The sequence below is a fragment of the Halichoerus grypus genome, chromosome 4, assembly GCF_964656455.1.
Source record: "Halichoerus grypus chromosome 4, mHalGry1.hap1.1, whole genome shotgun sequence".
NCBI classification, from domain to species: Eukaryota; Metazoa; Chordata; class Mammalia; order Carnivora; family Phocidae; genus Halichoerus; species Halichoerus grypus.
In genome coordinates, this window is record NC_135715.1 from 186,756,771 (window position 1) to 186,773,498 (window position 16,728).

At 39.3% G+C, this 16,728-nt stretch overlaps 1 protein-coding gene across 9 annotated transcripts in view; it reads left to right on the top strand.

Moving 5' to 3' along the window:
• Positions 1 to 16,728, top strand: part of GIGYF2 (GRB10 interacting GYF protein 2) — a 146,869-nt gene that overhangs the window by 39,022 nt on the left and 91,119 nt on the right. For all 9 annotated transcript variants that reach the window (XR_013447430.1, XR_013447431.1, XM_078071460.1 and 6 more), the window contains one exon: positions 15,488 to 15,599. Coding sequence is in view for 7 of the 9 variants with exons in the window: in XM_078071460.1 (XP_077927586.1) it covers positions 15,488 to 15,599 (112 nt within the window). In the remaining 2 variants the exon portion in view is untranslated. The remainder of the gene's footprint in view (positions 1 to 15,487; positions 15,600 to 16,728) is intronic.

Below are 16,728 nucleotides of genomic sequence, written 5' to 3' on the forward strand. Positions count from 1 at the left end.
CCCCACCCCCAGGCAACCCTCAGTTTGTTTCCTGTGATAAAGAGTCTCATGGTTTGTTTCCCTCTCTGACTTGGTCTTGTTTTATTTTTTCCTCTCGTCCCCTATGATCCTGTTTTGTTTCTTAAATTCCACATATGAGTGAGATCATATGATTGTCTTTCTCTGATTGACTTATTTTGGTTAGCACAATACACTCTAGTTCCCCATCCACGTCGTTGCAAATGCAAGATTTTTTTTTTTTTTTGATGGCCAAGTAGTATTCCATTGTGTATATGTATATATATATATACACACACACACATACATATACCACATCTTCTTCATCCATCTATTGATGGACATCTGGGCTCTTTCCATACTTTGTCTATTGTGGACATTGCTGCTATAAACATTGGGGTGCAGGTGCCCCTTCGGATCACTACATTTGTATCTTTGAAGTAAATACCCAGTAGTGCAATTGCTGGGTCATAGGGTAGCTCTATTTTTAACTTCTTGTGGAACCTCCATACTGTTTTCCAGAGTGGCTGGACCAGCTTGCATTCCCACCAACAGTGAAGGAGGGTTCCCCTTTTTCCGCATCCTCGCCAACATCTGTCGTTTTCCTGACTTGTTCATTTTAGCCATCCTGACTGGTGTAAGGTGGTATCTCATAGAGGTTTTGATTTGGATTTCCCTGATGCCGAGTGATGTTGAGCACTTTTTCATGTGTCTGTTGGCCATTTGGATGTGGTCTTTGCAGAAATGTATGTTCATGTCCTCTGCCCATTTCTTGACTGGATTATTTGTTCTTTGGGTGTTGAGTTTGCCCAGTTCTTTATAGATTTTGGATACTAGCCCTTTACCTGATAAGTCATTTGCAAATATCTTCTCCCATCTGTCGGTTGTCTTTTGGTTTTGTCGACTGTTTCCTTTGCTCTGCAAAAGCTTTTTGTCTTGACGAAGTCCCAATAGTTCATTTTTGCCTTTGTTTCCCTTGCCTTTGGAGACCTGTCTAGCAAGAAGTTGCTGTGGTCGAGGTCGAAGAGGTTGCTGCCTGTGTTCTCCTCTAGGATTTTGATGGATTCCTGTCTCACATTTAGGTCTTTCATCCATTTTGAGTCTACTTTTGTGTATGGTGTAAGGAAGTGGTCCAGTTTCATTCTTCTGCATGTGGCTGTCCAATTGTCTCAACACCATTTGTTAAAGAGACCGTCTTTTTTCCATTGGACATTCTTTCCTGCTTTGTCGAAGATTAGTTGACCATAGATTTGAGGGTCCTTTCTGGATTCTCTCTTCTGTTCCATTGATCTATGTGTCTTTTTTTGTGCCAGTACTGTACTGTCTTGATGATTACAGCTTTATAGTAGAGATTGAAGTCCGAAATTGTGATGCTACCAGTTTTGGTTTTCTTTTTCAATATTCCTTTTGCTATTCGGGGTCTTTTCTGGTTCCATACATAATTTTAGGATTATTTGTTCCAGTTCTGTGAAAAAAGTTGATGGTATTTTAATATGGTTTGCATTGAATGTGTAGATTACTCTAGGTAGCATAGACATTTTCACAATATTTGTCTTCCAGTCCATGAGCATGGAACGTTTTTCCATTTGTTTGTGTCTTCCTCAATTTCTTTCATGAGTATTCTGTAGTTTTCTGAGTACAAATCCTTTACCTCTTGGTTAGGTTTACTCCTAAGTATCTTATGGTTTTCGGTGCAATTGTAAATGGGATCGACCCCTTAATTTCTCTTTCTTCTGTCTTGTTGTTGTATAGAAATGCAACTGATTTCTGCACATTGATTTTATATCCTGCCACTTTGCAGAATTCCTGTACGAGCTCTAGCAATTTTGGGGTGGAGTTTTCGAGTTTTCCACATAAGAGTTTCACGTCATCTGCAAAGAGTGAGAGTTTGATGACTTCTTTGCCGATTCAGATGCCTTTTATTTCTTTTTGTTGTCTTGATTGTTGAGGGTAGGACTTCTATTTTTTTTTTTTTTAAGATTTTATTTATTTATTTGGCAGAGAGAGAGACAGCTAAAGAGGGAACACAAGCGGGGGAGTGGGAGAGGGAGAAGCAGGCTTCCCGCGGAGCAGGGAGCCCGATGTGGGGCTCGATCCCAGGACTGTGAGATCATGACCTGAGCTGAAGGCAGACGCTCAACGACTGAGCCACCCAGGCGCCCCACTTCTATACTATGTTGAACAACAGTGGCGATAGTGGACATCCCTGCCACGTTCCTGACCTTAGAGGAAAAGCTCTCAGTTTTTCCTCATTGAGAATGATACTTGCTGTGGGCTTTTCATATGTGGCTTTTATGATATTGAGTTATGTTCCCTCTATCCCTACACTGTTTTCATCAAGAAAGGATGCTGTACTTTGTCAAATGCTTTTTCTGCATTTATTGAGATGATCATATGGTTCTTGTCCTTTCTTTTAGTAATGTAGTTTATCACATTGATTTGCGGATATTGAACTACCCTCGCAGCCCAGGAATAAATCTCACTTGGTCGTGCTTACCAATGCATTCTACCACTAAGGGAAAAAAATATAGATCTTCAGCTCAAAATATGTTTAAAAATGTGCTCTTCTGTCACCAATTTTTGTTTATCATATTGTGAGAAAGTTAGATTTTCAGCTGGGAGGTAGATTTTGTGTTGTCTTTATTTATGGTGTGCTCTTTCCAAAGATAAATAGGAGTTTCTGATTTCAAGGAACTTACGGTAATTGTAGTAAGATGGAAAAATAAGAACTTTGTTGGAATGTTGGAATGCCACTTTTTTGATTCATTTATTTTTTTAAAGATTTACTTATTTATTTATTTTAAAGAGAGAGAGTGTATGTGCACGAGAGTGGGGAGGGGCAGAAGGAGAGGGAGAGAATCCCAAGCAGACTCTGTGCTGAGCATGGAGCCTGGCGTGGGGCTCCATCCTGTGACTGTGAGATCATGACCTGAGCTGTAACCAAGAGTTCGATGCTCAACCGACTGAGCCACCAGGCGCCCGTGGAATGCCATTTTAAATGAAGAATCATCATTGCTCATTGTTTTTATTTATTTATTTATTTATTTATTTATTTATTTTAATGTTTTTTTTATTTATTTATTCATGAAAGAGAGAGAGAGAAAGGCAGAGGCAGAGGGAGAAGCAGGCTCCCCGCCTAGCAGGGAGCCCGATGTGGGACTCGATCCCAGGACCCTGGGATCATGACCTGAGCCGAAGGCAGACGCTTAACCATCTGAGCCACCCAGGCGCCCCCATTGCTCGTTGTTTTTTAAAACGGTTTTCTTGAGACATAATTCATGTCATAAAATTCACTCTTTTAAAGTATACAGTTTGGTGGGTTGTATAACCATGAGTTGTATAACCGTCACAACTGTCTAATTCTAGAACATTTCATCACTACTTTTTGTGAAAACCCTCTTGCCATATTTTGCATGAGGAAGTCACTCTATTAAGAAAGAGACGCTTATTAGAAGATCTCTATTACAACTGTGTTAAGGTCTAAGAAAGGTGTGATATTAATCTCTTGTGATTTTCATCGCCATAGTGTCATAAACAGTTTTTGTTTTGTTTATGATTTCTTCTGAACCAGGCTAGTTCTGTCTTTATTCATGAAACTCAGTATCATCTAAGATCATCAGCAGATATTTTCATTGCCAGAGGTATTTATTGGTATAAAAAGCATACAAGAAAGAGAGGGCACTGCCTCCAGTGATGGCTGAAAAGTCCCTTTTCATAATTTGCCAATTTCCTTTTCAAATAGATTTGACGTATGGCAATGTTTTGGTTTAAATTTTCTTAAAAATATTTTTACTATGAAGTCTTTCAAATAGACAGGTATAGAGAATGTTATTACCAATCCCAGTATATTTATAATTGAGACATATAAATCTTAAAATTACTACGTATTTATGGGTTTTTTTGTTTTAAGAAATAAGATTTCTCATACTGTGGGTGTACCCTTCCCTTCTTTCCTTCCCAGAGATTACTTTGAATTGTATTATTTTTCTCATTTGTGTTTAATATTTTCATTACATGTTTGTGTATCCATATGCCTTAAAAGTTTCATTTTATAGGGTTATCAGTTTTTTAAAAGATTTTATTTTATCATTGTTATTTTTTAAAGATTTTATTTTTTTGAGTCATCTCTATATCCAGTGTGGGACTTGAGCCTACAACCCTGGGATCAAGAGTCACATGCTCTACTGGCTGAGCCAGGCATGTGCCCCTAAAGATTTTATTTTATTTTTTTTTATTTTTTAAAGATTTTATTTATTTGACAGAGACATAGCGAGAGAGGGAACACAAGCAGGGGGAGCTGAAGGGGGAGAAGCAGGCTTCCCACCGAGCAGGGAGCCCAGTGTGTGGCTCGATCCCAGGACCCCGGGATCATGACCTGAGCTGAAGGCAGACGCCCAACGACTGAGCCACCCAGGCGCCCCTAAAGATTTTATTTTTAAGTAACACTACACACAACATGAGGCTTGAATCTACAACCCTGAGATGGAGAGTCACTTGCTGAGCCATCCATGTGCCCTTATAGGGTTATGAATATTATATTGAAGATGGCATACTGTAGTTTTTATTCTGTAGCTTGCTTTTTTCTTTCAATAATGATTTTTATTTTTTATTTTATTTTTTTTAAAGATTTATTTATTTGTCAGAGAGAATGAGAGAGAAAGCATGTGCGTGCACACGCAGGGGGAGCGGCAGGCCGAGGGAGAAGCAGGTTCCCTGCTGAGCAGGGAGCCTGATGTGGGACTCGATCCCAGGACCCTGGGATCATGACCTGAGCTGAAGGCAGAGCTCAACCAAGTGAGCCACCCAGGTGTCCCTCAATAGTGGTTTTTAGATTTATTATGTTGATACGCATAGCTTTAGTTTGTTCATTCCTGCTGTATAGTATTCCATATGTGAGAAAATCCACAGATTTTCCAGTTTCCTCTGGCTATATATTTAGGTTGTTTTGAAATTTTCCTGTTGCAAATTATGCTGCAGTAATCATTCTTAGAACCTGTGTGTTTTTTTTTTTTTTAAAGATTTTATTTATTTATTTGAGAGAATGAGATAGAGAGAGAGAGCATGAGACGGGGGAGGGTCAGAGGGAGAAGCAGACTCCCTGCTGAGTAGGGAGCCTGATGCGGGACTCGATCCCGGGACTCCAGGATCATGACCTGAGCCGAAGGCAGTTGCTTAACCAACTGAGCCACCCAGGCGCCCCAAACCTGTGTTTTAAAATTGGAATTGTTGGATTTGGTTCTTTGTATTTTTTTTTTTAAGATTTTATTTATTTTATTTAATGAATTTATTTTTTAAAATTTTATTTATTTATTTGACGGAGAGAGACACAGCGAGAGAGGGAACACAAGCAGGGGGAGTGGGAGAGGGAGAAGCAGGCTTCCTGCGGAGCAGGGAGCCCGATGCGGGGCTCGATCCCTGGACCCTGGGATCATGACCTGAGCCGAAGGCAGACGCTTAACGACTGAGCCACCCAGGCGCCCCAAGATTTTATTTATTTTAGAGAGAGAATGTGCAAGTGTGGGGAGGGGTAGAAGGAGAGGGAGAGAGAATTTTGAGCAGACCCCACACTGAGCCCGACATGGGGCTTGATCCCAGGACGCTGAGATCACAACCTGAGCTAAAACCAAGAGATAGAGGCTCAATCAACTGAGCCACCCAGGCACCTGGTTCTTTGTGTTTTTTTAAACTCACAGATATGGGTAATGTAATGTGGGTATTGCTACATTTGTTTCTATAGTGACTTAAGCCATTTTGCACTCTTACCAGCCACTATGAGAGGTCTTATTTTTATGCAACCCTCCAGCTCTTGGTTTTTACAGTTTGGCCAAAACAGTGGTGGTGATAGTTGTTTTTTTGTATTTCACTAGTCACTGGCAGCTTGAGCACCTTTTCATATCCTTATTGCCATTATGGTTTTTGATTTCTTTATGTCCTTTGTCCATTGTTTTACTGGATTGTTTGACTTTCATGTTGATTTTACAATTTCTCTATATTTTCCTTAACATCAATAAAATCTTACTATTATTTTTAATGAAAGGTACTCAGGGGCACCTGGGTCACGCAGTTGTTTAAGTGGCTGACTCTTGATTTTGGTTCAGGTTGTCATGATCTCAGGGTCCTGGGATCGAGCTCTGCATTGGGCTCCACACTCAGTGTAGAGTCCGCTTGAGATTCTCTCTCCCTCTCCCTCTGCCCCTCCCACTTATGCTCTCTCTCTCTCAAATAAAATTTTTTTAAAGACTTTATTTATCTGACAGAGCACAAACAGGCAGAGTGGCAGGCAGAAGCAGGCTCCCCACTGAGCAGAGAGCTGGACGTGGGGCTTGATCCCAAGGTCCTGGGATTATGACCTGAGCTGAAGGCAGATGCTTAACCATCTGAGCCACCCAGGCGAACCTCAAATAAATAAATCTTTAAAATAAAGAAAAATACTTATATTTATTGTAGGAAATACAGAAAGGTGTATAGGAGAGAATCTCACCCATAAACTCACCATGTAGAGATAATTACTTGTTAACGTTTAGTATGTTTTATTGCAGTCTGTTTCCCTTGTGTATCTCTAGTTGTGAAAATATAGTAATACAGACTGAATCCAATAGCAAATTAAAAAGTTTATGCACCGTGACCAACTGGGATTTATCCCCAGAATGCAGGGGTCGTGCAACATAAGAAAATCATTGTAATAAACCACTTAATAGAGTGAAGAAAAAACCACTTTAGCATCTCAGTTGATACAGAAAAAGTATTTGACAAAATTTGTCACCTTTCTTGATGAAACTCAGTGAACTGAGACCTCACGGACCTCCGTGAATTGAGAACTCAGGGACCTTCATCAGTATGATTAAGGGCATTTATGAAAAACCCACAGCTAAGATTATTCTCAGTTGTGGAAGACTGAAAGCTTTTCCCCCAAAATTGGGAACAAGACAAGGTTACTTGCTTTGACTACTGATAATCCAACGTTGTGTTCAAAGTTCTAGCCAGAGCAGTTAGGCGAGAAAAAGACATAAAAGGCATCCAAATAGGAAGAGAAGTAAAATTATGTCTATTTTCAAGTGACATGATCCCGCATAGAGAAAATCCTAAACATAAAATCCCACACACAAAAAATAATTAGCACTAGTAGATGAATTCAGCACAGTTGTAGGATACAGCATCAACACCCCAAAATCAATTGTATTTCTGTATGCTAGCAATAACAATCCTCAAAGGGAATCAAGAAAACAGTTTCATTTACAATAGCATCAAAAATAATAAATTACATAGTAATAAATTTAACCTAGGAGATGTAAGACTTTTACATAAAAACTACAGAGTACTTTTGAAAGAAATTAAAGAAGATCTAAATAACTGAGAAGCCATCAGTGTTCATGCAGCCTTGGAAGACTTAACATGGCTAATCAATCTGTTGGTGCAGTCCCCATTGAAACTCCAGGGGCTTTTGGGGTAGAAATTGACAAGCTGGTCCTAAAATTCATATGGAATTGCAAGGCACCCCAAATAGTCAAAACAATTTTGAAAAAGAACCAAGTTGGAAGACATACTTCTTGATTGCAGAACTACATACAAAGCTACAGTGATCAAAACTGCAGTATATAAAACAATGAATCATGGAACACTAAAAAAAAAAAAAAAAAAAAGTAAAAAACCAAAACAACAACAACAAAAAACCTGCAGTATATAAAAAAGAAGCAAACAAAAACCAAAAAACTGCAGCATAAGGATAGACATATAGGTCAGTGGAATAGAAGTCCAGAAATAAAGCAAATTGTTCCATACAACTAAATTGCTTTCCAGGGCGCCTGGGTGGCTCAGTTGGTTAAGCGACTGCCTTCGGCTCAGGTCATGATCCTGGAGTCCAGGGATCGAGTTCCACATCAGGCTCCCTGCTGAGCAGGGAGTCTGCTTCTCCCTCTGACCCTCCCCCCTCTCATGTGCTCTCTCTCATTCTCTCTCTCAAATAAATAAATAAAATCTTTAAAAAAAAAAAAAAACATAAATTGCTTTCCAGAAGTTTTGTATGAGGATATCTCTTTTGTTTCACTGATGGCATAACTGTAGCATTTTACTATTAACTTTTGCCATATTCAGCATTTTTATTTTTTCAGATTTATTTACTTATTGTTTGAATAAGGAATAAATTACGTGATTTGAAAATAAAAATTCACAGAACAGTGTGTAATAGGAAATTGCTTTCCCATCCCTTCCCTCAGCCACCAGCGTCCCTTTCCTAAAGGCAGCAAGTGTTAGAAGTTTATCATATATTTTTCCAAAGAAATATTAAATAAGTCTTCCCCCTTTTATACAGGTGATAGTGTACATTAAACTTTGTTCTGGGGGCGCCTGGGTGGCTCAGTTGTTAAGCGTCTGCCTTCGGCTCAGGTCATGATCCCAGGGTCCTGGGATCGAGCCCCGCATCGGGCTCCCTGCTCGGCGGGAAGTCTGCTTCCCTCTCCCACTCCCCCTGCTTGTGTTCCCTCTCTCGCTGTCTCTCGCTCTCTGTCAAATAAATAACTAAAATCTTAAAAAAAAATAAACTTTGTTCTGCACTTCCAACATTGAATAATTTTATTGAAAAAATTCTCTGCAAATTTGGCAAAATGTTCTTCTATTGTTTTATTTTTTTTTAAGATTTTATTTATTTATTTGACAGAGAAACAGGGAGAGAGGGAACACAAGCAGGGGGAGTGGGAGAGGGAGAAGCAAGCTTCCCACTGAGCAGGGAGCCCGATGCGGGGCTCGATCCCAGGACCCTGGGATCATGACCTGAGCCGAAGGCAGACAGTTAATGGCTGAACTGCTGAGCCACCCAAGCGCCCCTCTTCTGTTGTTTTAGTTTCTATTTCTTTCCCCAGTGTAGTGAAAGTTTTTAAAATGTTTGCATTTATATTTAATTTTTGTTCTTTGTTGATTTTTCTTTGGTTAGTAGTCTTTTTCTCGTTTATGTTTGGATTTATGTGAGCTAACCCTAATCCTAGCCTGTTTTCTAAATTTTTATTTTATTTTTTATTTTTATTTATTTATTTTTATTAACATAAAATGTATTATTTGTGTCAGGGGTACAGGTCTGTGATTCATGAGTCTTACACAATTCACAGCGCTCACCCTAGCACATACCCTCCCCAATGTCCATCACCCAGCCACCCATCCCTCGCACCCCCCTCTGCTCTAGCAACCCTCCGTTTGTTTCCTCAGATTAAGAGTCTCTTATTGTTTGTCTCCCTCTCTGGTTTCATCTTGTTTCAATTTTCCCCCCTTTCCCCTATGATCCTCTGTCTTGTTTCTCAGATTCCTCATATCCGTGAGATCATATGATAATTGTCTTTCTCTGATTGATTTATTTTGCTTAGCATAATATCCTCTAGTTCCATCCAGGTCATTGCAAATGGCAAGATTTCATTTTTTTGATGGCTGCATAATATTCCATTGTATGTTTATATACACCACATCTTCTTTGTCCATTCATCTGTTGATGGATATATAGGCTCTTCCCATAGTTTAATTATTGTGGACTTTGCTGTTATAAACATTGGGGTGCAGGTGCCCCTTCTGATCACTACATTTGTATCTTTGAAGTAAATACCCAGTAGCGCAATTGCTGGGTCATAGGGTAGCTCTATTTTTAGTTTTTTGAGGAACCTCCATACTGTTTTCCAGGGAGGCTGGACCAGCTTGCATTCCCACCAACAGTGTAGGAGGGTTCGCCTTTCTCCGCATCCTCGCCAACATCTGTCGTTTTCCTGATTTGTTCATTTTAGCCATCCTGACTGGTGTGAGGTGGTATCTCACTGAGGTTTTGATTTGGATTTCCCTGATGCCGAGTGATGTTGAGCACTTTTTCATGTGTCTGTTGGCCATTTGGATGTGGTCTTTGCAGAAATGTCTGTTCATGTCCTCTGCCCATTTCTTGACTGGATTGTTTGTTCTTTGGGTGTTGAGTTTGCCCAGTTCTTTATAGATTTTGGATACTAGCCCTTTACCTGATATGTCATTTGCAAATATCTTCTCCCATCTGTCGGTTGTCTTTTGGTTTTGTCGACTGTTTCCTTTGCTCTGCAAAAGCTTTTTGTCTTGACGAAGTCCCAATAGTTCATTTTTGCCTTTGTTTCCCTTGCCTTTGGAGACCTGTCTAGCAAGAAGTTGCTGTGGTCGAGGTCGAAGAGGTTGCTGCCTGTGTTCTCCTCTAGGATTTTGATGGATTCCTGTCTCACATTTAGGTCTTTCATCCATTTTGAGTCTATTTTTTAGACTCAAAAAATATGGTGTAAGGAAGTGGTCCAGTTTCATTCTTCTGCATGTGGCTGTCCAATTGTCTCAACACCATTTGTTAAAGAGACCGTCTTTTTTCCATTGGATATGCTTTTCCTGCTTTGTTGAAGATTAGTTGACCATAGATTTGAGGGTCCTTTCTGGGTTCTCTCTTCTGTTCCATTGATCTATGTGTCTTTTTTTGTGCCAGTACCGTACTGTCTTGATGATTACAGCTTTGTAATAGAGCTTGAAGTCTGAAATTGTGATGCCACCAGCTTTGCTTTTCTTTTTCACATTCCTCTGGCTATTCGGGGTCTTTTCTGGTTCTATACATAATTTTAGGGAACAAAAGTTGATGGTATTTTGATAGGGATTGCATTAAATGTGTAGATTGCTCTAGGTAGAATAGACATTTTCACAGTATTTGTTCTTCCAATCCATGAGCATGGAACGTTTTTCCATTTGTTTGTGTCTTCCTCAATTTCTTTCATGAGTATTCTGTAGTTTTCTGAGTACAGATTCTTTGCCTCTTTGGTTAGATTTATTCCTAGGTATCTTATGGTTTTGGGTGTAATTGTAAATGGGATCGACTCCTTAATTTCTCTTTCTTCTGTCTTGTTTTATAGAAATGCAACTGATTTCTGCACATTGATTTTATATCCTGTCACTTTGCGGAATTCCTGTATGGGTTCTCGTAGTTTTAGGGTGGAGTGTTTTGGGTTTTCCACATAAAGTATCATATCATCTGCAAATAATGAGAGTTTCACTTCTTCTTTGCCGATTGAGATGCCTTTTATTTCTTTTTGTTGTCTGATTGCTGAGGCTAGGACTTCTCGTACTATGTTGAACAACGGTTGTGATAGTGGACATCCTGCCATGTTTCTGACCAATGCCTTAGTTTACCAGTTTTAATCTTTTGTGATTATCTTGCGATTTTTAAGATATTTATGTATATTTTTATAATTTCTTTTAATTTTTCTTTTAATTATTTCCTAGGTTTCTTAGAGATTAAATGGGCCAGAAAAGCTTTTTAACATGTAGGGAGGAGGACTTGCTTCTCGTTACCAAAACATGATAGACATTTTAATCAACAGAATGAGTAATTGATTCATCCAGAAACATCCTGTAACACTTCTAAGAAATTAGTATTAGTAAGTGCCAAATAAATTTTTTGAAAAAGCAAAGATTATTCATTAAAGTGCTGCTGGGAACCTTTGGTTAACAATTTGGAAAAAAAAAAAAGAGTCACGTTAGGTTTGGACTATACCTACACAACAAAAGTAGTTGTGGAATGACTAAGGGGGTAAAGCTTCATTCTGCTTTTATAATGGAAAGATTTATTTTAAAGTGTTAATAAGATCTGGATAGATACTATGATTATGGTAGTTATAGAAGATCATCAGGGTCTATTTTTGGACTCATTTAAAATGTATCATTTTGAATTTCCTGACACTTTTTTGGTATCTTTTGTTTATAAAATATGCTGGAATAGGGGCACCTGGGTGGTACAGTTGGTTAAACCTCAGACTCTGTGATGTTGGGTGAGGTTATGATCTCATGGGAGGTGAGATTGGCTCCATGCTCAGCAGGAAATCCTCCTGAGATTCACTCCCTCTCCTTCTGCCCCTCCCCCCACTTGCACGCATGTACCTGCTCTTTCTCTCAAATAAGTGTTAAAAAAAAAAACATGCTAACGTAGAGCAGTGCTTAAAGCTGGCAAAAGATTAATTAACATTTTGATGTTTGTCCTTTGGATGACCAGGAAACCCCTTTAGGGATTGTTTAGATATTTGAAGACTAGAATTTTGCGTATTTTTTCACCCCCTGACCTTCATGGGGGCGGTGAATATTTCTAATAACCTACAGTAGCTTCTTGTTGCATATATTAAATTTTCTGAAGGAGATATTTTATCTTTGAAATGCAAGCTAATTTTGTGCTCTTCTATATATATGTGTGCTTGCATGTATGTATAAAATAGAGCTAGGAAAAAAATACATTTTTTTTAAAGTTTATTTATTTAGGTAATCTGTACACCCAACGTGAGGCTTGAACTCACAACCCTGAGATCAAGAGTCATTTGCTCTTCTGACTGAGCCAGCCAGGTGCCCTGGAAAAAAGTTTTCTTAAAACAAAATTAATGCTTAAACATCTAGTCACTGTTTTGGTTTGGCATTTCCCTTGAATATATTTCTCAGTTTGAGAACCATGACTCTTTACATAGCTGCTACCTAATTTAGATTGTTGTATTTTATTTATTTGACATCAAAGAAAATTACTGTATGTATTTTTGAATAGATAATACATGTATATATATAAAAAATTCAGAAAGCACATATAGTGAAAAGCAGTTGCGTGAATCACCCTAATTCTACCTACCTGCTGTTCCTTAGGAGTAGCCAGTTTTCATTTTCTTGTGTTTCCTCCCAGGGGTAGTTAGTAAGTGTGCAACTACTTACATATTTATTCCTATAAGCACGCACAGACATAAATGGCAGCATGCTGTGCATAAAGTTCTACACTTCACTGTTTTCACCTAAACATCTATTGAGATGATAGCAAATACTTGTTTAGCTTTTAATGTGTCAGACACTGTTGTAAGCACTTGTCATGTCATGTGTTAAGTGCTGGCAGCGACCCATGAAGTAGATGTAAATATTGTTCCTATCTACTTTATCTGGATGAGGAAAATAAGCACAGAGAAGTGGAATAAAGGAACAAAAATTCAGTTTCAGGCAATCTGGCCTTTCTGTGCTCCTTATTACAGCTATGCTTTATATCTTTATACATTTGGTTGACCATACGAAATTGCAGTTTTTGTGGATCAGAATTGGTTTGAATGTAAGCGAGTTCATATGGTTCAACCTAATAAATAGAGTTGCCTCATTTTTTAATTTTTATTTATTTATTTATTTATTTATATATATATATTTTTAAAGATTTTATTTATTTATTTGACAGAGAGAGAGAGACACAGCGAGAGAGGGAACACAAGCAGGGGGAGTGGGAGAGGGAGAAGCAGGCTTCCCGCGGAACGGGGAGCCCGATGCGGGGCTCGATCCCAGGACCCTGGGATCATGACCTGAGCCGAAGGCAGACGCTTAACGACTGAGCCACCCAGGCGCCCTGCCTCATTTTTTTAAACAGCTCCGTAGAATTCCACATGTAGATGGCCATGTGCTTTTTTTTTTTTTTTTTTAAGTCAGGTCTCTGCCCAATGTGGGGCTTGAATTCATGACCCCAAGACCAAGAGTAGCATGCTCTTACAGACTGACCAGCCAAGCGCCCCGTGATTTTTAAATTAGCTACCATTGGTTGATACTCGGGTGGTTCCCAATTTTGATTTTACAAACAGTTCTGCAGTTTAAGATCTTTCTGCTTTTGTGATTTTTCACATGTGTTACAAGAGAATTGTGTTAAAGGGTATAGACATTTAAATATACTTTGAGAAATCATCTTCCAGAGGTGATAGAAGTTTGCACTTTCAGCTGCATTGTGTGAGGGTATAGGAAAGCATATGCAAGTTTCCCTGCGCCCTATTGATCGGTACATTTGAGTTTTATGCATATTTGGTAATGTGTTCAACTGCATGGGGTCCTGGCATACATAATGCATTTAGCTCTGAGCTCTGTTTTTCCAGTGTTAGAATATATGAATCTAGATTTTGGGACTTCATAGTCTTGCTTATGAACCTGAGATCATGACCTGAGCTGAAATCAAGAATTGGACGCTTAACCAGCTAAGCCACCCAGTTGCCCCTCCATCCAACTCTTTTTTTTTTTTTCAAGATTTTATTTATTTATTTCACAGAGAGAGACACAGAGAGAGAGGGAGCACAAGCAGGGGGAGTGGGAAAGGGAGAAGCAGGCCTCCCATTGAGCAGAGAGTCCGACGCGGGGCTCGATCCCAGGACCCTGGGATTATGACCTGAGCCGAAGGCAGACGCTTAACGACTGAGCCACCCAGGCGCCCCCCTCTATCCAACTCTAATAAGGCGTCACTTCTCGCCCCTCTGCCAGGAGGGCCCTTAGCTACAGCCATGCAGAAGTTGCATTTTCTTCATTATACCACAACTCTGCATTTTTGCACAAATGTCTGTTAGGCTCTAAGGATACAGAAAGTATTCAAGTAAGCATATATTCCAACATTCTCTGAGTTTAAAATGCTATTGCAGATTTCTCCTTCAAACAGCCAGGATTTTTATATTTATTTATTTATTTTAAAGATTATTTATTTGTTTGAGAGAGAGAGACAGAGATAGCAACAGAGATCAAGAGCGAGTGGGGAGGAGAGGGAGAAGCAGGCTCCCCGCAGAGCAGGGAGCCCAACGTGCGGCTTTATCCCAGGACCCTGGGATCATGACCTGAGCCGAAGACAGATGCTTAACCGACTGAGCCACCCAGGCAGTCCTGGATTTTTATATTTTATAGATCATTTTCAAGATTTTAAAAATTGCTTCTTGCTTTACCTTTTCCTAAGACCTATGTATTTCCGTTTACCCAGAAATATCAACTAAACATTTTTCACTCCTAGGCTTCCTGTGTTCTTGTGTCTTCCTCTTCATGTTTGAAGGTTTCCCACTCCTATCTTACTGTATTTGACTCTATCCAGATTGGCTGTGGGTGCAGGTTCATGCTTATGACTGAGAGATTGGGGTTTTTATTTTTTTCAAGCATTCCTTTCTCCTCCCCATTAAGATGGTTGATTCTTATTTGGCCCTTCCTTATTTACTTATGATTCTTGTCATTCTGTTAAATACTACTTGGAGTTGGTAATTCACATTAGTGATCAGAATGAGGCAAAAATGATTATTTTCCTCCTTATCATGCTACTCTTGATTCATACTTTTTGTGACCATCTCGTTTCCACCTTTCACTAGTTAAAGAATCCTTTCAAACCGGATTTCTTTTACCAAGTTTTCTCTATTACAACGCATATTTGCCCCATTTGCTTCTGGATACATACAGTGTTTAGAGGATTATTTAATATTTCCTCACAGAACCTAGTATAATATAACGCATTGGTGGTCAGTGTTTGTTGATCAGAAATGTTAATTTGAGATTTACAGGTAAAATCAGGTTTTGGATCATCTTAGGATGTGGTGTAGTTACGGTTTCCCATTGCTTGTAGTAATGACATGCATTTTATAGTTGAAATGGGAGATGGGGAAGAGCACCATACAGTTTTATCTGTTTCATCCACTTTTTTTTTCTTTTTTCTTTTCTTCTTTTTTTTTGGCAGAGAAACTTTTCCATGTCTGTAAATAGTGCCGCTGTCCTGCGATTGACAGGACGAGGAGGAGGAGGAACAGTGGTGGGGGCTCCTAGAGGTCGAAGTTCTTCAAGAGGGCGAGGTGAGCTTTCATGTGGAAAACGTAATAATGGAGGGAGAGAGAATTCACTTTAAACATAGTTTAATACTTGATTTTTAAAAAACTGCTCTTTGACATTAACTGTATACGAAGTGTCCTGAACATTTGTTTTCTGAACCATCTCTCAGTGTATCTGCTCCATACCCACTGATTTGGAGCAGAGGAGGGTAATTCTTGAATGTGAGGATTCTGGATGGCCTAGTTAACTTTGGCAAAACCACATCCATATTCCTCATGCCCAGGGAACCTTGCACTTTGCCATAGCTCCTAGAAGTGCCTTGGCTCCTGGCGCAGCACTGAAGTCCCCGCAGGCCTCCATGACACTGGGTTTCTGTATAAGGCGGTGTGCCGGTTCCAGCAACAGGGAGGCTTTAGTAAAAGCTGTCTCATCAGTACTAGGGCTGTTTTAGAGGTAGATCAAAAAATAATAAGCAGTCACTTATTTAACCTATAGTTTTATAGATTTGTGTCTCAGAAGAATAATTATTTTTTGATATTACTTGTTTTTTTGCTGTCTGCTCCGTTTTGTGTTCATTGATTTTCTGCAACATAAGGATGTTTGTAATATAAATATTTAGCATTTACCTCTTAAGGTGGTTAAATCATAGCAGTAGCCTAAACATATCCTGTAAGTTTTTGAAGAGGTGCTTTAGAAGTGGAAGAATTAGGTCTCTACAAAGCTAGGTGCCTTTGTTTCCACATACTGCACCACCCAGCTTGGCATGATCAAGAGTGTGGAATATCTAAATTATTTTTTCTTAAAGTTATGCCTTATGACTAGAGTAATTTACACCTAGTCTTTTTTTTTCTAAGATTTTATTTATTTATTTATTTATTTATTTATTTATTTATTTGACAGAGACAGAGATAGCGAGAGCAGGAACACAAGCAGGGGGGAATGGGCGAGGGAGAAGCAGGCTTCCCGCTGAGCAGGGAGCCCGATGTGGGACTTGATCCCAGGACGCTGGGATCATGACCTGTGCCGAAGGCAGACGCTTAACGACTGAGCCACCCAAGTGCTCCATTTACACCTAGTCTTTACAGAGACTGTATTAGATTATGCATTTTTGTGAAGAGGTTGCATTCAGTCATCCATTCAGAATGTGGGAAT